A 23,176-nucleotide genomic window follows, 5' to 3' on the forward strand; every position below is an offset into this window, starting at 1 on the left:
GGACTTTAATCAGTGATGTGTTCATATTGGTCAGTTAATTGTGACAAATATACTAATGTAAGGTATTAATAATCAGGGACTGGGTGTGGGGGCATATGGGACCTCTGTACTAACTTTGTGATTATTCTGCAAATATAAAACACTTCTAAAATCTAAAGTTTATTTAGAAATCTAAAAAGTTGTTTACACTTGGGTAGTAACTCCGAGAGCTAATATTTATATAGTGCATTAGAGTTTTCAGACGCATTTACAATTGCTTTCTTTGAGTTTCTTCCCTACTTTCTAGTTTAGACAAGGGAATTTTCTTTTTGAGAGCATTAAATTCACATCTGAAAACCATGTAGCACCTAGTACCACTATTAAAACAGAATTGGGGTGGTAAAGATCAAGCCAAGAGTGATCTCTTTTGCACTGGCTGCGTTTTTCATCTGTTTATTGCTTCCCCACCACAGAAGGGACATGAGCAGTTTGTGAAGACTTGCCTTATCCTGGGGATCAGGACCATATCTCTGCCCAGACATCCCCCTCCCCTGCAACAGCCAGTGAGCCTGAGGGATGGGAGAGTTCACTTTGCTGTCTAGGACTCATGCAGCAGCCGGGGGTCGTTCACATGAGTGGAGAGCACGGAGGAGGAGCAGCTTCAAGGAAAACCAGTGCAGAGAACCGATAGGGATGTGCTAAGTTTGTGTTGTCTGTTAGGCATCCAAGTAGAGATCTCGGAGAGGATGTGGAGTAAGGCATTGAAGGTAAGAATTTGGAGGTCATCAGTGTTTGGTTCTAAAGATGAGACTAGATCAGTAGGAAGCAGGGTAGAGAGAAGGGTCGCAACTGAGCCCTGGCGCTCGTCCACAGAGGTCAGAGGAGGAAAAGCTAGCAGAGGGAAGACTGGAAAGAGTAGAGGAAACTACGTGTAGTAGACGCCGTGAGTGCTGGCTGCCGCGGCTCACAGCTGCCACCTGCCCTCCTCCTCCCCCCCATCCCCAGCCAGCCACCAAGGGCTGACACCCAGGGGAGGACAGGGGCTGCCCCTTGCCTCAAAGTGGGACCGCCTGTGGTGCAGTTCATACCCTAGAGCTCTCCTGGGACCAGGTCCCCAGCGAACACCCCTTCCTGCGAGCACTCAGGAGAAACCACAGTAAACCATTAAGTAAGTGCACAAGAATCCCTTTCTCAGGCTCAAACTACAGACACCGAATAAGGAGGGTTTATAGAGGAGTGAGGAAAGCACCCTAATGTGTTAGCTAGCGGTCACTCGTCCTTTTCCCACCACAAATCCTCCCCTTTGCAGACAGCGTGGGGCTCCCTCAGTGTGGACGCTCTCGCCACAGCGAGGCTGCCACCTCTGTAGAGGCTCAAGGAGTGATGAGGGCACAGGGGCTGGAGGAGGCAGTGCAAGGGGCTGCCCACCAGATGCCCACCAGTCACTTCTCAAGCCGGAGCAAGCTACTGAAACGATACCAAGAGGGAGACAGAATTATGTGTATTTACCCTAAGTTGGTCAGATCGTCCAGCCAGCCGGAATCAGCCGCCTTCCTCATCCGCCCTGTTCTTCCGGGACTGCAGGGTGTGCTTGTCCAGGGCGCCCCCGTGCCTTCCCTGTCGCCGCCCTCACGGGGCCTTGCGTTGGTGGTGGTGCAGATGCCTAGTGATGGCTCCTGGACCCACAGGATTTTCCTTTCTTCTTGGAGGAAGCCATGCAGGTGTAGTTGGTGGAAGCATGCCATGGGCCCAAGTCCTTATTTTCCCTAAGCACAGTGCAGGAGAGCAGAGAGGTGGGGAAAAACTTGGTACATCTTATAGGAGCATGAAACTAAGAAGTTCCAAGCTGGAGAGAGCTACAAAAGTCTGTGGAGATAAATAAAAATCAGAAACAAGGTAAATAATTTTACACCTGTTCGATTGGGGAAAATGTAGGAGTCTGCCGCTGTCGAGTATAGTTACGATACAAGGCAAAGGTAAAGTGCTCACAGGGCGTAAACTTCTAGTGTCGTTGGAAACGAATGCAGCGAGGTCTATAAAGGCAGAGCCGCACTTGCCTTTAATCCACTTACCCCGAACTGCCCTTGTTCACGGGCGGCTTGCAGCAGAATGCCCGTAAGCAGCATTCTGAGTAAAAGCAGGAAGGAAAGAGGAAGGCACCCTAACTGTTTATCAGCCAAGAGAACAAGTAAATTGCGGCATAGTCACACAGTGACTACCATGCGGCGGTTAAATTTTTTTTTTTTTTAATGTTTTATTTCTAGGANCACTATGTGACACAGAATTGAAGAACACATCAGTTTTTAAAGCTTAAAAACATGCAGAAATGTTTGTTTTTAGGCTAGAATATGGGTACATGGAAGGTTATTATCCCAGTTACCCTTTTTTGGCATATGTTAACATTTTTCTGTAATATTTAAAATGTAAAGAGAAATGAAAGTATCCAAGAAAGCATTTTTTTTCCTTAGAAGAGGGAGAAACAAAATAATTAAGTGAGGATACATACATATAATATATAGGTATAAAAATACATCTTAATTGAAAACTTGAACTACAGCCCAGACCTTTTTTTTTTTATTAAAAAAAAAAAGTCTANTTCTTTTAGCTTTACTTCCTCCCCTCCCAGCTCTCCCTTTTTAATCTGTAAAATGAGGAGGTTATAGTAATGGCAATATCTCCTTCCAAAATAAAAGAGAAAATAAGATCATGTAGGTGAAAAGGATGCAAACTGTTGATTATTATTATTATTGCTAAAAGAAGTTGTTAAAATTTCCTATCAAGGGAATATGAGAAGCTGGAATATGTTCATTGTGGGAAAATCAGAAGATGTAGAAAAATTCTAATAAAAATTGTAATCTACCTGCAGTAATGTTTTAGTTTATTTTTTTAGTATGATTTTTGTTTTCTATCAGAACTGGAACTTGTTGATAAAACTGATATTTCAGAACATTTCTACGTCACAGAGGAATGGTGGCAGGAATGCATGCTTTTTAAAAAAAAAAAACTTTATTTTGAGCAACAGCACGAGCGCATGGGGGAGGGGCAGAGACAGAGAGGGAGAGAGAGAATTCTAGGCAGGTTCCATGCTGTCAGCCCAGAGCCCAATGTGGGGCTCAATCTCATGAACACGAAATCATGTCCTGAGCTGAAATCAACAGTCAGACGTGCTTAACCAACTGAACCACCCAAGTGCCCCAAGAATGCATGTTTATTAAGAAGGACAAAGTGAGGTGGCTTCTGCAAGCATTGCATCAGGTGCTTCTTGAAGGCAGGGCATCTCTTCTGTGAGTGTGCGTCCCTCTTAGCAGCACCCGGGTGGTGCTGAGTGATCGATGGTCACAGGTCAGTCTGGTTGACCTTGGTAATCGACAAGTGCCTGGAACAGGAAAGGAGACTGGGGCTCTGGCCTGAATGCTGACCCACCTTGTACCTGCTGTGTGACCTCAGGCAAGCCACTCCGCTGCATTAACCTCCCTTTCCTCATCTATGAGACTGAATGGTTGTGTTAGCTCTAAATTAGCTAAAGCCGATAACTATGGTCTACACCAAGAACACTTATGTGAGAGTAAGTGAGAAAAGAGGCTGGAAAAAACATGCTAGTTCATCATGGTAAGGGGCTTTGAAACCTTAGTCAGTAGTGTTTCCAGTAAAATTTTCTACTCACAAAGTGGCTCCTGAGATGGGATGGCACAGGATGGAAGTTAGAGTCATTGAGAGTATTATTTCCACTGGATTTTGAGGTGTGTGCAAATCAGTGGCTGGCAGTGGTCAGGAGATGAAGGTGCTAAGTGTCTGGTTTTCTACAGACTATATTTTTAGTGTAGCTGTTCAAAGCATTTTATATATGCTTTTGTGGAAGATTCTTGCTGCTACTTAGCAGATGAGAAGGCTGGGAATGGTAATTTTGCATTTATATCAGGAGACTTGGTAGAGTCCTTTTTTTCATACATTAGCTCTGCTTGATGATACAGACTCTATCCAATTAGAAGTTGTATTATTTTCCAACAAGAAGGTTTGGAAGAAATCGGGAAAAAATATGTAGTTCTGGGTTTCCTGCAAAGTGTCCTAGAGAATAGAGAAGCTGGGACTAAGAAGTTCATCCCCAACACATTCTGTTTCAGAACCATTTAGAGGCACCGTGGTCCCTGAATTCCAAGGTTCTGACCTCAGACCTGTGTTCTCTGAATTCCTTTATTGTCTCTGGGCCATTTCCATCTTGGACTTCCTTATCAACAGCTTGAACCGAATGAATGAATGAATGAATGAGGACTGGATTTGTGAACATTTAAGTGAGATAAATATGATTATGTGGAAAAAAGTTGAAGTTTTTTTTCAAATATGGTCAGTGGACTTAACAGGAGAAACTTCTCAAACTCAGTAAGGAAAAAAGCCCAATTAAAAACAGGCAGAGGATCTGAATAGGCATTTACATAAATGCCCAATAAGCACTTGAAAAGATGCTCTACATCGTTAGCCATTAGAAAAATGCAAATCACAACCACTTCAAATCCATTAGAATGGCATACTAAAAAAGACGTAATAGCAGGTGTTGGAAAGAATGGTGGAGAAATTGGAACCTTCTCCACCCAGTGGTGCTGGGAATGTAAGTTGGGGTGGCCATTTTGGAAAACAGTTCCTTGAGAAGGTAAACATAGAATTATTACTTGACCCAGCAACTCCACTGCCAGGCATATACCCAAGGAAAGGAAAACGTGCTCATACAAAGATTTGTACAGAAGTGTTCATAGAAGTATTATTCATAATAGCCAAACAGTGGAAACAACCCAGATGTTTATTATTATGCCCAAATCGCGAGTCCCCAGAGACCTCCAAGGAGCCGGCCCTGATGCAAGTACATAAGGGTCTTTATTACAAGCTCGAGCCGGGGCTCACCCATTAACCGGCGCAGTGGCAGCAAGGTGAAGCCCCGAACAATAGTGAGCAGGGTTTTTATGGGGTAAGGGACGGGGGTGTTACGGTGCACACATAGTATGTATAGCATCATCACATATGCACCAGTCATAATTGTACAGCACCCATGGTAAGTTTTGACCATTCAGTACTGTGAGGCGTCTGTTACTTTTGGCGGGGCCCAATCATGACCTTTGAGAATCCTTTGAAAATGACCAATTATGAGGTGAGCTCAACGGGCCTACGTGGGGTTTAGGCAAGCGGTGAGTGATTGGCTAGTTTGTACAGAGTAACTACCTGCAGTTCCCAGCCCTGACTCAGACCACAGAATGTCACACATTGCTTTTGATTGGCTGATCCGAGGGCGGTCCGAGGGTGGCTTCAGCTGAAGCTTTTCCTGGAAGTGGGGCTACGTGCAGCCCGAGGTCGCTCTTAATGGAGGATTTAATTTCAGGCTCATTTATCAGCTAAATGGATGGACACAGAGGTTTGTATCCACACAGTGGAATATTATTTGAACATATAAAGGAAGTAAGTATTGATATATACTTACAACATGGAAACATCTTGAAAACATAATGCTGAGCCAGACACCAAAGGCCACATATTATATGATTCCATTTATATGAAATGTCCAGAAGAGACAAATCAGTAAAGGCAGAAAGAAAATTAGTGATTGCCTAGGACTGGAGGGGAGTGCTGGGGGGTTGATGAAGATGTTCTAAAATGTATTGTGACAGTTGCACAGCTCTGTACAGCACCACTGAACTGTACATTTTAAATGGGTAGATTGTATGGTATGTGAATTTTGTCACAACAAAGCTGTTACCTGAAAAAAAAATCTCATTTGAAATCAATCTTAACAACTTATCGTTGAGAGAGAAAATTATAAAATTCTACAGAAATATGGCTAATCGTCACTCAGGAATAGTTCAGTTTGGAAAGAAGTGTGGAAAGACCGCTGTGTGCGTGGCACAGGGCTGATGAGGAACCCAGCCGATGAGGAGCTGAGATGTCTGAGGGACCAAGTGCAGGCAGGACATGGACGGTGTAGAAGATACCACATTAGTGGCAAGAGGAAGTGGTTGGAATGTCAGGGAAGGTGTTATCACCAGTGTCAAGGAGCTGAGGTGTATTTTGGGCCAGAGATGCCAGGAAGTGTGTGGTGCTGTTGATTTTTAGGTGCAGAACTGAGTGGGGAGTGCAAGTGGCAGAAGGTGGGCCTGGAAAGAGGGACTGACTGACTGACTGACTGTTTATCTTCTATCAAAGGAGAGGAAACTATACACATCAATACTATGCTGAACCAGTCTCTGTATTCTGGAAGCTTTAGTTCATACCTGAATAATGTGGAACTCTCACTGATTGAGTGTTGGCTGTGTGCCTGGCTCTGTGCTAAGGTCCTTTCTCCACATACTCCTCACACATTCTAGAAGGATGTGCTGCTGTTTCCCTAAGGGTACAGGAGGACCCCAGTGCCTTGGTGAGTGACACGGCCAGGACTCTAGTCCTGAGCCTGCGCTCCTGCCTCAGCACTTCAAGGACCTCTGTGCTGGTGGATGCGAGTCTGGAAAGTCACCGTGCTTCTATTTCAGGATGCTTTTGGTTCTTTGTTAGGATGACGAAATGTATCTGAAATTCGTATCATTTTTCTGAAACTCATTTTGTTTTACTAAATGTACCTAAACTTGAACTGGCACAATTAAACTTACTGCTGTTTCACTTACTGACAGAAGTTTTTTTAAAAACCTGGATGCTAATAATCACAGGGGTTTATTACTTGAGCTATTGGTATTTAGCATTCATTCCAATTAAATTCTTTTTGGGTTGGGAGAAATATTACTGAACTTTGGTGCTACTAGTCATTTGCTGAGGTGGTTTCCTGTATATTTCTATAAAATACAATTTTATTTGTATCTCTCAATACCATTTAAAGGGTTTCTGACTGAAAAGATCAACTTCCTTGAAATGGGTTAACTGATGTTTGTTCTCCCTAAAAATAGATGGGGTGTAGCAAATGACGTGACTTATTTAGAGCACTAGACTATATCCCAAATAGACTTTCAGCAGACCTGCCCTATATTTTAAATGTAGGTTTGTCTACTTTTAATAGTCCTCAATAAATACCTATTAATAGCAATAACTATAAAATGAAAAATTGTTTGTCTAACATTAAAGAGAGTGACAGCCTGGCATTTTTTGAGTAATTAAAGACCTGCGTCAATGCTTAGCTTATCTTTGGACTTTTTAGTAGAACACACCCTCAGCTAGCACCCTGAATGCCCAAGTTCTTTTGTGCACAGAGTAAACTGGAGCCCTGTTTCCTTTGAACAGGAAGGGGCGCTCTGCCTAGTGCCTGGTTGGAGGTGGAGCACGCTGCCACGCGACGTGGGCCACTGGCTCCTGGTTGGTAGTTTCTCAGCGCTCTGGGATGTCCTGACGTTGCCAACGAGACTGGAGGGATTTGGGGAACAGGAAATAAGCTGCTGGGAGATAAGGCAGGCAGCTATGAATTGTAGATGAGAGAGGAAATGAGAATTCTAATCCGGGAAACAACATTAACAGTTTGACTTTATTTTTAAATGAGGAATCATTGGAAAGATTTCTTTCTGTAAGTTAGGGGAGCTACCCGCCTATTCAGTTAAACTGGTTAGAACTCACAGCAAAGGTGTGTGAACGGGGACTACATTTCCATTTACTGCTGCATCCGTACTAATCAAGAATTACAAAAAGATGAAGTCTGTGAACCTTTTATTTATTCAACAAGTACTATCGTGTTGTCATAAGACCAAGAAATCTTTAAAGTGAAAAAAAAGCTATTTTTGGCCTTTGCTCTTTTGTGTCTGTTTCATGCTATGACTTTGCGGCAGTTTCCGTGAAGAAGAGGGTTTTTATTATTGATGTTAACTTAATATGCAACCATGCCTGGCAATGGATGTTAAAGGAAGAAAGACAGAAGTACAGAAAACGTCATTAACCTTTATTTTCTAAAATATGACACCTTGTCAAATGGTATTTACAGGGAAGGTCACAGCAGATGAATGGTCTCTGTGTTAACGTAAGGAAATAATTTAAAAACTGATTAGCTGTGAATATCACGTACTTACTGGTCATATTCCATCCCATGGTGGCCATTCTGAAGTAATCAGTGATTGTGGACTTGAACAATGAATGTGTGTCTTTAAGGACCAAAATGTAGCTGCATGTACATTAGTTGATTGCAGTGCTCAGGCCAAATCATTGGCTCTGAAAGAGGTTTATGAAGTTGGTCTTTATTGACTGGGAATTCTCAATTTTATGACACATGCAGTGTCATTAAAAGACTTCTGTTGCTGTTGATGTTATGGTTTTTTTAATTAGATCAGTAATTTTTTTAATCTTCTTAGACTGATATTTTTCTTTTTTTTTTAATTTTCTTTTTTATTTCTTTATTCTCAAGTTAGTTAACTACAGGGTAGTCTTGGCTTCAGGAGTAGAACCCTGTGATTCATCTTACATATGAGCACCCAGTGCTCATCCCAAAGAGTGCCCTCCTTAATGCCCATCACCCAGTAAACACCCTTCCCACCATGAACCCTCAGTTTGTAAGACTTCACTCTTATGTGGAATTTGAGAAACTTAACAGATGAACATAGGGTAAGTGAAGGAAAATAAGATAAAAACAGAGGGAGGCAAACCATAAGAGCCTCTCAAATTGGGAGTTTTAAAAACTGGACTTAAAAAAATGAATCTGCATTTGTTCCCCCTCCACCTGTGTTGAGGCCCCCTCCTGTGTACGTTCACAACTCCATAAGTGCATGTAGAGCACTGTATTAGGTCTGGTTAGTGAACTGAACTCTACGAGCACAAAGATGGCTTCCTCTCCATCCTCAGCACCTGCAGTTCACAGTGTGCAGGGAGGCAGAGTTGACCATTGTTAAAATGCCTTTCGCCATTAAAAATAACCTTCTGGACATTGTTTTCAGTAACCTCTCATAGTTCAAAGATATAATTGAATACGGGTCATAACTTCTAATTACATAGTAATCTTTGGCACAACACACTCAGAATTACTGTGTCAGTGTTCAAAGGTGAGCCTGCCCCTGTCCCCTTCTCGGGCGCACAGCTCAGTGGGGCCGTGTGCACGTGAACCAGCAGTCATCGGTGGACAGTGCACGTGCTGCACTTGCAGAGTGGGGGCAGTGTGGGGCAGCCCGTCCGGCGAGGAGAAAGCAGGATGGGGCCGCCCCAGGTGTGGCTGGCGTCCGCATCCATGAAAGCGGCCTCTGGCGTGGGAGCCATCGACAAGTGAGACCTGCCAGGTGATTGCCAGGCCTCGGAGGAGTGCAGCCTCACAGCTGTCTTTGATTTTTTTTGTTTTGCACTTGTAAAAGAGAGCTACAGTGTCTTAAATTTTAAGTGGGCAATAATTTCCTCTTGGATTTTTATTATGCATCTCACAATAAGTGCTGATCTGGCCACCTGTGGCAGAGCGAGGCTGTGGGCCCCTCCAGCTGTCTAGTAACTGAAAACCAAATTAAAGGCTTAAAATCAGGTGTGCCCTTGACACAGGTTTGAGAAGGAACAGGAGTTTTGTGTTACTCTGTGGCTTGGACACAGGTGGGTGTGAGGAGGGGTCTAGACATTGCAGAGGTCCTTGACAGTCTGTCCTTGGCCTTGCTTGCTATTTTATTTCTTATTATTGTTTTTTAAATGTTTGTTTATTTATTTTGAGAGAGAGAGAGAGAGCATGAGTGGGGAAGGGGCAGAGAGAGAAGGAGAGTCAGAATCCCAAGCAGACTCTGCGCTGACAGCGCAACTCTATCCCACAAACCACGCGATCACGACCTGAGCTGAAATCAAGAGCCAGACGCTTAACTGACAGAGCCACCCAGGCGCCCCACTTGCTGGCTGTTTTGGAATTTGGAAAAGTGCTGCATGTCCATGAGGGTTGTTAGTTTCCTGGGTGTGAAGTCCTGGGGGGAGACAGGGGAGTCAGATCTTCCTTATGAATAGCAGCTGTGTGCTGGGTGGCTAATGACAGTGCTCATTTGACTGTCACACATCCGTGTATGTCTTTGCATCATTGGATGTGCTGACTCCCAGATAGATTTTTAGCTTCCTAAGCATGGGGTCTGGTGTTCTTTATCTTGACATTGGTCACATAGTCTGAACCTAATAAGTACCAACCACGTCTGACCGATTGAATGAATTCCTCATGATCACCAGCATGGGCCAGTCAGGCAACACTCAGAGAGAGTTCACCCAATTGAAGGCAGGGTATTGGTTTTGTGGCTCATGGACTCCCAGAACCACTTCATAGCCCTGTGTCCTTCATAGCCACTGTGAGTCCTGCCCTGAGTCTCCTTGGGCATTTACCTACTCCCACAGATCACCTCCCAGACAGTCCACCTTTTGGGTGAAGGAGTGATAGTCCAGAAAGATGAGTAATTTGTCCAGGTTCAGAATTTTTCAAATTAAAAAATCAGCTTGTCATACTCACAAATGTTGAGGCTTATAATTTCATTGTTTTCTCTCTGATAAGTACTTAATAGCTTAGACATTTCAAGTATTTTTTTCTAAATTATTTAGATGCTGCAACTAGTCTTGTACTTGTGAGAGGCAGGACTGGGTCCAGATGGGCTCTGGATCCTCTCTCTACTTTTATAGCAGTGGGTATTTTTGTGCCACAGTTTGTGGTTTGCTCAGGTTTCTGTACTTTTTCAGGAACCCTCGTCATGGAGGGTCTCATTCCCTGTGACTCTGCCACCTGTGGGCTATACCCTGTCCCTTGTGCTAATCCCCACACCTGCCCTCAGTCATTCATTCCCCTTGACCGTGCCTCCTCTTTAGCTCTGAAGTCTCATCTCTTTGGATGCTGACTCCTGGCCCTCTGCTTCAGTCCCTGTAGTAAATATCTTGTTGGCTGTTTTCTAGGTTGTGCTGGTGAGGTGGAATGAGCCGTACCAGAAGCTGGCCACGTGTGACGCAGATGGAGGGATCTTCGTGTGGATTCAGTACGAAGGGAGGTGGTCCGTGGAACTGGTCAATGACCGTGGGGCTCAGGTGAGTGGCAGAGTCGCTCCCAGTGAGGCTTCGCTGGAGAAAACGCAGAGCACGTATTCCAGGGCAAATGGAAACTCTTTCCAGAAACCAGTAGAGTAAAAATAAATAAAACTAGAATCCTGCTTTTTGTTCCCCTTGAATAAGTATATCACTTGATGAAAAGAGAAAGATCCTACTTCTTTATTCAACTATTATGCTGTTGTGAGAACTTGCCAAGTTTTAAGCTTTAATTAAATCTGCGAAATAATTTTTTATCCCTCGTTGTTGTGATTACATGTTAAGTTTGGATCCTCTGCAGTGCTTACGGCATATCACTTTTTTGCTCCCTTTGAAAGGCACTTGCCGCGTGTTGTAGTCTTTAGTTCTCTCGCAGGGAGCTTCTTCGAGCCGTTCTCACAACCTACTTGTCAAGCTGAGTTTTTAACACTCTCTTCTGTCGGGTTTCAATTAGCGCGGCCACCTGTTGTCATCCCTCAGCTCTTCCTTCCCGATACAAATTTGTCTCTGCTCTGAGGAAAACAGGTGCTCCAGGGACTCCCTGCTGAGCTGTGCTATTTTTAAACCTGCTCCATAGATTCTTCTGGCTTATGGTACAGATCTGGCTCTCCCACCTTCCCCTTGTGACGGTGGGCCACACGGAGCTCCTCTTCCCAGGTGTAAGGACACAAGTCCCATCCCAGGGATTTGACTGAACTGTGGCTTCAGAACCAAGTGGTCAGGGGACCTTCCTCCATGAGGGCTCTCTCAGACTGTCTCAGCACTCCAGGCCTGGCTTCCCAGCAACTGCCTTTTATACCTCCCTCAGGAGGTGGAGGCTCACCTTCTTTCCTCCCATCTAGTGCTTAAGTAAGCTGCGAGCTCCCCAAGTTTGAAAGATACACCAGTGAAGTGAAATGACAGAAAATTGCAAGGAACAAAGATATCATTAGTAGTTACTATTACAGCTAAGGGTCTTTGTAAGTTGTCGTCACGGAAGACACATCTACCTCTGGGTAGAATATAACATTCATTTTTGTGTGAGTTTATTTATTTAGTAGAGTAAACTCTGAAAAGGCCTTATCAGTTTCCTGCACCCCTGCATCGAGTGAAAAAAGGAAGAGTTATAACCTGCCCTGTGGCCGACTGACCAGCCATCCTGAAATAGAGCCACGGACGGGAACTCTCTGTGACCATGAAAAGTTCATGTTACCTAGAAGGGAGACATTGTGGTTATGAGCATGAGCTCTCGAGTCAGACCCCACAGGCCACGAGTCTCCCTCCATTATTTCTTAGTAGGAGATACTTAATTCTCTGTGCCTCAGTCTTCTCATCTGTAACACAGGGACTCTCATGGTACCTGCCTTAGAGAATCACAAGGAGGATTAAATAAGATTAACCAAGAAGTAGTTATAACACTGTCTGTTCATGATAGTTGTCCGCACGTATTGTTCTAGTGCCCGTAGTATTCTGAGGTACCACCACCTCGTAACCCCTGCCCTTAAGTAGTAGCCATAATGGCATCACCAACGACTAGCTTCAGGCCTTGAGGCAGCAACTCTGGATGGCTTTCTGAAAGGTGGAGACTTCTCTGAATTCGTCCATAAGGGTCTCTGAAATGCTGTAATTCTCCCATCCCCCAGAGCGTGAACTCTTCCTTAGGCCCAGTGATTGAGTTAGACATGTCTTTAGACCTTGGCCGACTGCAGTTCTCTAAAGCATTACTCCGAGGAAGACCTGAAGAGGAGCCAGGACCAAGTCCAACTAAGTGCTTGTCCTTCCCGTGTGTTCTCCCTCAGTCTCCACAGGAACCCTATTCAGCAGGCACTTTTCTCCACTAATAGAAGAAAAAAAAGTCAGGTCAAGGAGGTTGAAAAAACTCAGGCCAGGAAGTACATGGGTGGTAAAGCAGAATTTGGACCTAGTTTTGAATCCAGAACAGTCACACTCTCTTCTTCCTGGACAGCTGTTTTCTCTTCTGGCAGAAATGCATGTGCTCACAGTCTATCCAGAGGAGCTCAGACTCCTTTACGGTTAGAGTCCAGCCCCAGCAGCCACGCCTTGCTGCCACCGCACTGTTTTCTCCTGAAGGCAGCGTCTCCGAGGACGAAGACCTGTCATCTCCATGTAGCAGCTGTGTGGTTTCCACCACCACCATGTCCCCCAGCTTTTCTCTTTATTGAGAATTTGGCACAAAAAAAGCATTTTAGACACAAGAAAGGGAGAATGAATTCAGTCCTGGAGGCGAATGAACATATATGGACCATGGAACACCCCGGGCCTCCTGGAATCTCACAGATGCCCGTCCTTGTCATGTTCCAAAAGGAACCACTATACTGTGGTGTGATACGCATTTATATATAATTTTGCTGTTTGGAGCTCTGATCCCGCAAACCTCGAAACCCGCTAAGCAGTTGTCAGCAGTAAACATTTAACATCTGGGAAAGGTTTGGCTGCTTTGAATTGTGTTGGCGTCAGAATTGATCCGGGTAATGACACACCGTGCACTGGCGATGATGAATCACTGGTTGAGGAAGTAGTGGCTGTCTGTGCACCTGAAACAGAGCCTGGTGGGAGGAAGGATGGTTTTGTGGCTTGGAAGAGGAGGGTCCTTGAAATCTGCTCAGAGAAAAATAATGCTTTTCAGAGGAAGTGACAGGTGGTCCATGTTACACAGCATGACTTGTCCTGTCACAAAGGAATCAAACATTTGGCAAAAGCTAAGTGATGCTTTAACAGCTTCTTTTTCGGGAAATTATTATGAGTCCTTTATTTCAACAGTGAGTCTGGAACAGCGAGTGGTTACTGTGCAGGATTAGTCACTGGGGGTGGCTGTGCCCTGCACAGGCACTGGCCATTGTGATGAAAGCTGCTTCGGGCTGAGGTCTGACTGGGCTGCCGCTCAGACACAGTTAACCCACGTCTGACAACACGCCCAGTGAGGCAAGTGCCCGCAGGCCGGGGCTGCTGAAAGGCAGCGAGGAGGGGTCTGCCTGCTTCCTTTCTTTACAGCACAGGGTCTCGGTCCCCTCGGTTTTGTTTTTCCAGCTGCGGTATATTTTTACCACTCTGAGTGACCTAATATAATAAGCCCGATTCATTCATGGAAACATCCTGTATTATCATTTTCTGTGGCTGCAAGACTGGTGGTGTCTTGGGGAAGCTTCTTTTCACTGGCTAAACCCTTCCACCCTCTAGTAGGCTGTTTTTCTTTTTAGTACAGATCTCTTCCAAGATAAAGGAGTTAGAATGCTTATCAATAAGTAGCACTACATTTGAAAAATGAAAAAACTCTAAATTTTATTGCAGAATTAATTTGTTGTCTCTAGAAAATGTTTTAAGTTCTTAAAAGCTACATAGTGTAGTTAGTTGAAACATAGGGTCAGTGAAACCGAGGTCTTGAGTTTGCCCTAAGCAAACCTCTCTTTTTAGTAACCTCAGGCCAGCTGTTCCAGAGCTGGCTCACAAATCCATGCCCTGGTCGCAGTGGGGACGTGCTAACCACCAAACACAAACCTGTAACCTCTGCTGGGTAAACAGCAGATGTTCGTGTCCTTTTGGTGTTCATTTATTTTATCTGAAATGTGATATATCCAGTATTGTCACCAATTTTAAAGAAAGTTAAACATTTCTAAGTAAATGCAATCGGTAACAATTTTATGAATGAATAACTATAGAGAATACTAGGTAATCAAAGTAGTTAAAAGATGTCTAGGTCAGTCAGTGGGGGGACATAATAGTCTTTTTTTCTATTGAGTTGTAATTGACATATAATGTTATATTAGTGGCAGGTAGACAAACAGCATAATGATTTGATATTTGTACAAACGGCTGACCCTTGAACAACTGCGGTGAACTGCACAGGTGCACTTACACATACATGGGTTTTTTTCAATAAATACAGAACAGATAGAAGTGGGAGGGGGGCAAGCTAAGATGGCAGCATAGTAGCAGGACCCTGGGCTTGCCTCGTCCCTCAATCACAGCTAGATAACTATCAGATCATTCTGAACACCCAAGAAATTGACCTGAGGGCTGACAGAACAAAGTGCACAACTAGAGGGAGAGAAGAGGCTACATCGAGGAAGGTAGGAAGTACAGAGACATGGTTTGGGGGAGAAATGGGGAGAAGTGGATCGCGGCTTCTGTGGAGGGAAGGGAGCCTTGGTCGTGGAGAGAGGTAAGAGAGAGGGGGGATGAGGAGCACACAGGATCACACAAGGAAAGCACTTCCCCAAAACCTCTCTAACCTGGGGAAGGAAACAGACATCCAAATCCAGGAGGCACAGAGAGCTCCCATCAAGATCAACAAAAGCAGGCCAACACCAAGACATATTGTAGTTAAGTTTGCAAAATATAGTGATAAAGAAGAAGTCCTAAAAGCAGCAAGACAAAAGAAGTCCCTCACTTATAAGGGAAGTGCTAAACGTTAGCAGCAGATATTTCCACAGAAACTTGGCAAGCCAGAAGTTCAGCTCGCTGAATGAGAAGAATCTGCAGCCAAGAATACTCTATCCAGCAAGACTATCATTCAGAATAGGAGAGATGAAGAGTTTCCCAGACAAACAAAAACTAGAGGGGTTTGTGACCACTAAACCAGCTCTGCAAGAAATATTAAAGGAGACGCTTTGAGTAGGAGGGAAAAGACCAAAAGTGACAAGGACTAGAGAGGACCCGAGAAATTTTCCAGAAACAGCAACAAAAAAAGCAATAAAATGGCTCTAAGTACATGTCAGTAATTATGCTGAATGTAAAAAAGACCCCTCCATATGCTGCCTACAAGAGACTCACTTGAGACCTAAAGACACCTGCGCGTTGAAAGTGAGGGGATGGAGAAATATTTATCACGTAAACGGATGTCAAAAGGAAACCAGACTAGCAATACTTAACATCAAACAAACTAGATTTAACCAAAGACTGGGGGTCCCTGGATGGCGCAGTTAGTTAAGCATCCAACTCTTGATCTTGGCTCAGGTCATGATTCACATTTCTTAACTTCAAGCCCCACATCAGGCTTTGTGCTGATGATACAGAGCCTGCTTGTGATTCTGTCTTCCCTTTCTCTGCTTATGCTTTCTCTCTTGCTCTCATAAAAATAAATAAACTTTAAAAAAAAAAAAAAACCACAACAAAGACCATGACAAGATGGAAAAGGGCACTAGATCATAATAAAGGGGACTATCCAACAAGAAGATTGTAAATATTTATGACCTCAACTTGTGACCACCCAAATATATAAAATACTTAATACCAAAACATAAAGGAACTCATTGATAATAATACAATAATAGTAGGAGGATCTTAAACACCCCACTTACAGCAATGGACAGATCATCTAAGCAGAAAATCAATAAAGAAACAATGGCTTTCAATGACACAGTGGACCAGATGGACTTAACAGATACATTGAGAACATTTCATCCTAAAGCAGCAGAATACACTGCTTTAGAGATGTTCTCCAGAATAGATCACATACTGGATCACAAATCAGCCCTCAACAAGTACAGAAAGATTGAGATCATACATACCATGCATAGTTTCAGACCACAATACTATGAAACTTGAAGTCAACTATAAGAAAGAATTTGGAAAGATCATAAATACATGAGGTTAAAGAACATCCTACTAAAGAATGATTGGGTTAAGCAGTCATTCTTTAAATAATGAAAATACCACTGTCTAAAACTTTAGGGATGCAGCAAAGGCAGTCCTGAGAGGGAGGTAGATTGCAATATAGGCCTACCTCAAGAAGCAAGAAAACTCTCAAATACACAGCCTAATCGTATGCCAAAGGAGCTAGAAAAAGAACAACAAATGAAGCCTAAAGCCAGAAGAAGGTAAATTAAAAAAGATTAGAGCAGAGAGTGACCTGGGTAGCTCTGTCAGTTAAATGTCTTGACTTCGGCTCAGGTCATGATTTCGTGGTGTGTGAGTTTGAGCCCCATGTCAGGCTCTGTGCTGACAGCTCAGAGCCTGGAGCCTGCTTCAGATTCTGTGTCTCCCGCTCTGTCTCTCTGCCCCTCCCCCACTCATGTTCTGATGCTCTGTCTCTGTCTCTCTCTCTCTCTCTCTCAAGAATAAATAAAACATTACAAATTTTGTTTTAAAAGATCAGAGCAGAAATAAATGATACAGAAACCAAAAAAAAAAAGAAATGGTGGAACAAATCAATGAAACCAAGAGCTTGTTCTTTGAAAAAAATTAATATAACTGATAAACCCCTAAGCCAGATTTATGAAAAAGAGAAGAGAAAGGACTAAATAAATAAAATCACAAATGAGAGAAATGAAAAAACAGCTAACACCACAGAAATACAATTATAAGAGAATATTATGAAAAGTCATATGCCAACAAATTGGACAATCTGGGAGAAATGGATAAATTCTAGAAATATAAGCAACCAAAATTGAAACTGGAAGAAATAACGGAAACATGTACAGACTGATAACCAGCAAAGAAATTGAATCATTAATCAAAAATCCCCCAACAAAGTCCAGGGCCAGATGGCTTCAAGGGAATTCTACCAAACATTTAAGGAAGAGTTAATACCTGTTCTTTTCAAACTATTCCCCCAAAAAATAGAAATGGAATTAAAACTTCCAAACTCATTCTATAAGGCCAGCGTTACCCCAATTTCACAAACAGACAAACGCATCACTAAAGAAGAGAACTATAGGCCAATATCCCTGATGAACATGGATGCAAAAATTCTCAACAGAATACTAGCAAATCGAATCCAACAGTACATTAAAAGAATCATTCATCATGATTAAGTGGGATTTATTCCTGAGTTGCAAGGATGGTTCAAAATTCGCAAATCAGTCAATGTGATACACCACATTAATAAAAGTAAGGGTAAGAACCATTTGATCCTCTCAAAAGATGCAGAAAAGCATTTGACAAAGTGCAATATCCATGCATGATAAAGACTCAACAAAGTAGGTTTAGAGGAAACATAATAAAGGCCATATAAGAAAAAGCCACAGCTAATATCATCCTCAGTGAGGAAAACCTGGAAGCTTTTTCCCTAAGGTCAGGAACAAGGATGTCTACTCTTACCATTGTTATTTAACATGGTACTGGAAGTCCTAGCCTCAGCAGTCAGACAACAAAAGTAATTTAGCATCCACATCGACAAGGAAGAAGTCAAACTTTCACTATTGACAGATGATATGATGTTCTATATGGAAAACCCAAAAGACATCACCACAAAATTGCTAGAACTGGTACATGAGTTCATTACAATCAAAGGATACAAAATCAATGAAAAGAAATCTGTTGCATTTCTGTATACCAATAATGAAGCAGCAGAAAGAGAAATCAAGGAACTGATCCCGTTTACAATTGCATCAAAAACCTAAGATACCTAGGAATAAATCTAACTAAAGAGGCAAAAGACCTGTACTCTGAAAACTTATAAAACACTGATGAAAGAAAGTACAGATGACACACAAAAAAATGGAGAAACATTCCATGCTCATGGATCAGAAGAACAAATACTGTTAAAATATCTATACTACCGAAAGCAACCTACACATTTAGTGCAGTCCTTATCAAAATACCACCACCATTTTCCACACACAGCTAGAACAAACCATCCTGAAATTGGTGTGGAACCACATAGCCAAGGCAGTCTTGATAAAGAAAAGCAAAGCTGGAGGCATCACTTCAAGCTACATTACAAAGCTGTAGCCATCAAGGCAGTGTACTGTGGTCCTGACATAAAAACAGACACATTGATCAGTGGAACAGAGTAGAAACCCCAGAAATGATCCACAACTGTATGGTCAACTAACCTTTGACAAAGCAGGAAAGAATATCCAGAGGAGAAAAGATGATCTCTTCAACAAGTGGTGCTGGGAAAACTGCACAGCTACATGCAGAAGAATGAAACTGGACCACTTTCTTACACCATACACAAAAGTAAGCCCCAAATGGATGAAAGACCTAAACGTGACGGGAAACCATCAAAATCCTAGAGGAAAACTTCTTTGACCTTGGCTGGAGCAACTTCTTCCTAGACGCATCACCAGAGAGGCAAGGGAAACAAAAGCAAAAATTAACTTGATTGGGACTTCTTCAAGATAAAACTGCACAGCGAAGGAAACAATCAACAAAACTAAAAGGCAGCCTTCAGAATAGGAGAAGATGTTTGCAAATGACATCTGATAAAGGGTTAGTATCCAAAGTATATAAAGAACTTACCAAACTCAACACCCCGACAACAAATAATCCAGTTAAAAATTGGACAGAGGGTCTGAATAGACATTTTTCCAAAGAAGACATGCAGATGGCTAACAGACACATGAAAAGATGCTCAACATCACTCATCAGGGAAAAACAAATCAAAACTACAATGAGATATCACCTCACACCTGTCAGAATGGCTAAAATTAACGACCAGAGAAAACAACAGGTATTGGTGAGGATGTGGATAAAGGGGAACCCTCCTTACACTCTTGGATGGAATGTAAACTGGTGCAGCCACTCTGGAAAACAGTATGAAGATTCCTCGAAAAATTAAAGATAGGGGCTCCTGGGGGTTCAGTCAGTTAAGTGTCTGACTTCAGCTCAGGTCATGATCTCATGGTTCATGAGTTCAAGCCCTGCATCGGGCTCTGTGCTGACAGCTCAGAGCCTGGAGCCTGCTTCAGATTCTGTGTCTCCCTCTCTCTCTCTGCTCCTCCTCCACTCACGCTCTGTCTCTGTCTCTCAAAAATGAATTAACATTAAAATTTTTTTAATGGGGCGCCTGGGTGGCTCAGTTAAGTGTCCAACTTCAGCTCAGGTCATGAAATAAGTCAAAGAAAGATAAATATCATATGATTTTACTCATGTGGAATTTAAGAAACAAAACAGACGAAATAGGGGAAATAAAAAAGAGAGGCAAACCTGAAAACAGATTCTTAACTATAGAGAACAAACTGAGGGTTGCTGGAGGAGAGGTGGTCAGGGGGATGGGTTAAATTGGTGATGGGTATTAAGGAGGGTACTGGTAATGATGAGCACTGGGTGTTGTATATAACTGATGAATCACTAAATTCTACCCTGGAAACTAATATTACACTGTATGTTAACTAACTGTAATTTAAATAAAAACTTTAAAAAGAAAAAAAATACCATACTATAAATGTATTTTCTCTTCCTTATGATTTGGTTAATAACATTTTCTTTTCTCTAGCTCACTAGATTGCAGAAATACAGTATATAATAGGTAAAACATACAAAATATGTGTTAATTGTTTCTGATATTGATAAGGCTTCTGGTCAGTAGTAGATTATTAGTAGTTAAGTTTTGGGGGAGTCAAAGTTACACATGGATTTTCAGCAGCACAGGCATCAGCAACCCCTAAGCTCTGAGTTGCAAATGATCAATAAGCACACGAAATGATACTCCCCATGGCTACATTGGAGAAATGCAAATTAGGAGCACCGTGTCCTGCCATTACATACCTACTGGAATTAAAATTAAAGAGATGGACAACACCAAGTGCCAGTGAGGACTGAACCTACTAACACTCTCATACACTGCTGCAGGAGGTGTAAGATGGCATAACCACTTTGGAAAATAATATGGTGATTTCTTATGCATTTAAACATGCTTTTATGACCCAGCATTTAACATATGATCCAGCAGTTAATTCCACTCTCAGGTATTTACTCAGGAGAAATGAAACCATGTATCTACCAAAAGTCTTGCACATGCATGGTCATAGCAATTTTGCAGTAGCTGAATACTGGAAACAACCGAAATGGCTGGCAATTTGGATGGATAAATAAGTTGTGGTCTATTTATATAATGGAATACTACTCTTCATGAAAAGGAATGAACTGCTGATGCACACAAGAATTTAGAATACTCTCAAATACTGTACTGAGTAAAAGCAGCCATACACAAAAGTGAGCAAACTACACAGTTTGATTCATGTAAAATTCAAGAATAAAACTAGTGAGAGAAATTCACTGGTTGCCTTGGACCAAAGGTGAGCATAAGGGATTGACTGCTGAGGAGAACTTTATTTAATGTATACAAATTATACTTCAGTAAGGTTGATTTTTAAAAAAAGATAATAAATACTATCAGCAACTACTTGCCAACAATTTGGAAAACTTATGTGAACTGGAAAATTTTTTTTAGTAGTTTAATAGAACTGACTTAGGAAATAAAAAGCTTAACAGCTTGACTTGTATTAAAACTACTGAGTAAATTAAAGCAATGGTTAAAAATCTTCCCACCAAAGAAAAAAGAAAAAAGAAAAAATTCAGAGCCAGATGGTTTTATAGTAATGTTATACCAAACTTTCATGCACTAGGTCATTCCAGTTTCTATAAATTGTTCCAGGCAGTGGAAAAGAAAGAACTACTCTCCAATTCATTCTGAGAGATCAACATAACTTTGAGAAATCCAGACAAAGACATTACAAAAAAGGAAATCTTAAGTTTGTTTCACTCATGAATACAGCTGTAGAAATTCTGAACTCATCAGTAAATCAGCTGTGTGTATAAAAGATAATACTTCACCTCCAAGTTGGGCTACTTCTAGGCATGCAAGGGTAGTATAATTGAGGGAGTCCATAGAAGCAATTCACTTCAGTAATAGATTAAAAGATTTTTTAAATGTGGTTATTTGAATAAATACAATGAACACATTTGATAAAATAACACCCAAGTATGCATAATTTTTCCAGTTAAATTATCATTATTTTTCATTTTAGTCTCTAGAGAGCACGAGCAAATGAAAGGGACAGAAGGAAAGAGAGAGAATCTTAAGCCAATCCATGCTCAGCATGGAGACTGATATGGGGTTCAATCCCATGACCCTGGGATCATGACCTGAGCCAAAATCAAGAGTCAGACGCTCAACCGACTGAGCTACCCAGGCACCCCTAAGTTATTTTTCATTTTGATTAAGAGAATACTATTAGCAAGACTGAGAAATGTGTATAATCCGAAACTGAGGAATTTGCTATTTTGATAAGTGACCCAGAGACACTAATGGCGAATCTGTTATCCTAGGTGGGAGACCATAGAACAATGGCAAAAAGCAAGGACACTGGATCCATAAAACCGTGGGTCATTCTTGACCCTGCCATTCACCTTGTGTGTGATGAGAAGTTACTTATCCCCTCTGTGTCTGTTTTCTCTGTAAAATTCGCATGATAATCCCTCCCACAAACAACACTTAACAAGAATTAACATGTCATGCTCTGCACTGACACTTGCCTTTCTAACGATTTTATATGTTAGTGTTACAATACATGTGATGTGTTTTATGTATTGTTCTCTTTAAGACCTTCTAACTCTTGGCCAAAGGCTAAGTTCATGACTATAACCTGTGATAAAAGTGATTTCCCTTTCATATTACATATTGACACCTTTTTATGTGTGTCTCAAAGGTGAGTGATTTCACATGGAGCCATGATGGGACTCAGGCACTTATTTCGTATCGAGATGGGTTTGTCCTGGTTGGTTCTGTCAGCGGACAAAGACACTGGTCATCTGAGATCAACTTGGAGAGTCAAATCACATGTGGCATATGGACTCCTGATGACCAACAGGTAAAGCCTCTTGATTATGGGTATGTAATGAATGTTAAAACCATGTGAGCTGGGGAGGAAATGAATTGCATACAGTCATATAGGGAAGGGGTGAGGGAGGGGAAGCTGCCTCAGAAGCCTCTTAAAGAATCACAAAGATAAATAGCAATGAATATGTCCAGGTAAAAATTAAAACTTTAAGTGAACCATACATGGGAGAAAAAAATATTTCCCATCAGTATGGTAAACACTGAGTTAACATTTTGATTATGGAAAATATTCATACGGATATACTTTTAAATCTACTTACATAGCCAGTTGGTAAATAGATAATAGACATAATGATTCACAAAAGAAGCTCAACTAGTCAATAATCATATGGTGGAAAAGTATACATTTTCAGGAGAAAAATGCAAAATAACATAGGAAATAGTTTTACTTATTAGCAAAAAATAATCAAATGATACAGATGATTTCCTGGTTAATGATAAGAGTTCAGTCCAAGTATTCTTATTCATTGCTCGTAATAATGTCTCTTAAACCTTTGGGGAAGCAGTTTGGCAGAATATGTCAGAAGTCTTTAAAACTTATTGTCCACTTTGACCTGATAATATACTTTAGGAATTTATCTAAAAACAAAAGGAAGAAAATAAAAGTTACAGTCATTAAAACATTATTTGTGATAGTAAAAATTTGGCAGCTTGTCTAAAAATAGACTGATTAAGTAA

The 23,176-nt window shown here is 41.8% G+C and overlaps 1 protein-coding gene across 1 annotated transcript in view; it reads left to right on the forward strand.

The window, feature by feature from the left end:
* TULP4 (TUB like protein 4) overlaps positions 1 to 23,176 on the forward strand; it is a 168,342-nt gene that overhangs the window by 76,905 nt on the left and 68,261 nt on the right. The window contains exons 2-3 of the mRNA XM_077755073.1: positions 10,807 to 10,935; positions 22,308 to 22,469. Of these exons, the coding sequence (XP_077611199.1) occupies positions 10,807 to 10,935; positions 22,308 to 22,469 (291 nt within the window). The remainder of the gene's footprint in view (positions 1 to 10,806; positions 10,936 to 22,307; positions 22,470 to 23,176) is intronic.

This window comes from Crocuta crocuta, unplaced genomic scaffold (genome assembly GCF_008692635.1).
Source record: "Crocuta crocuta isolate KB4526 unplaced genomic scaffold, BGI_CrCroc_1.0 scaffold11, whole genome shotgun sequence".
In the NCBI taxonomy this organism is placed as follows: Eukaryota; Metazoa; Chordata; class Mammalia; order Carnivora; family Hyaenidae; genus Crocuta; species Crocuta crocuta.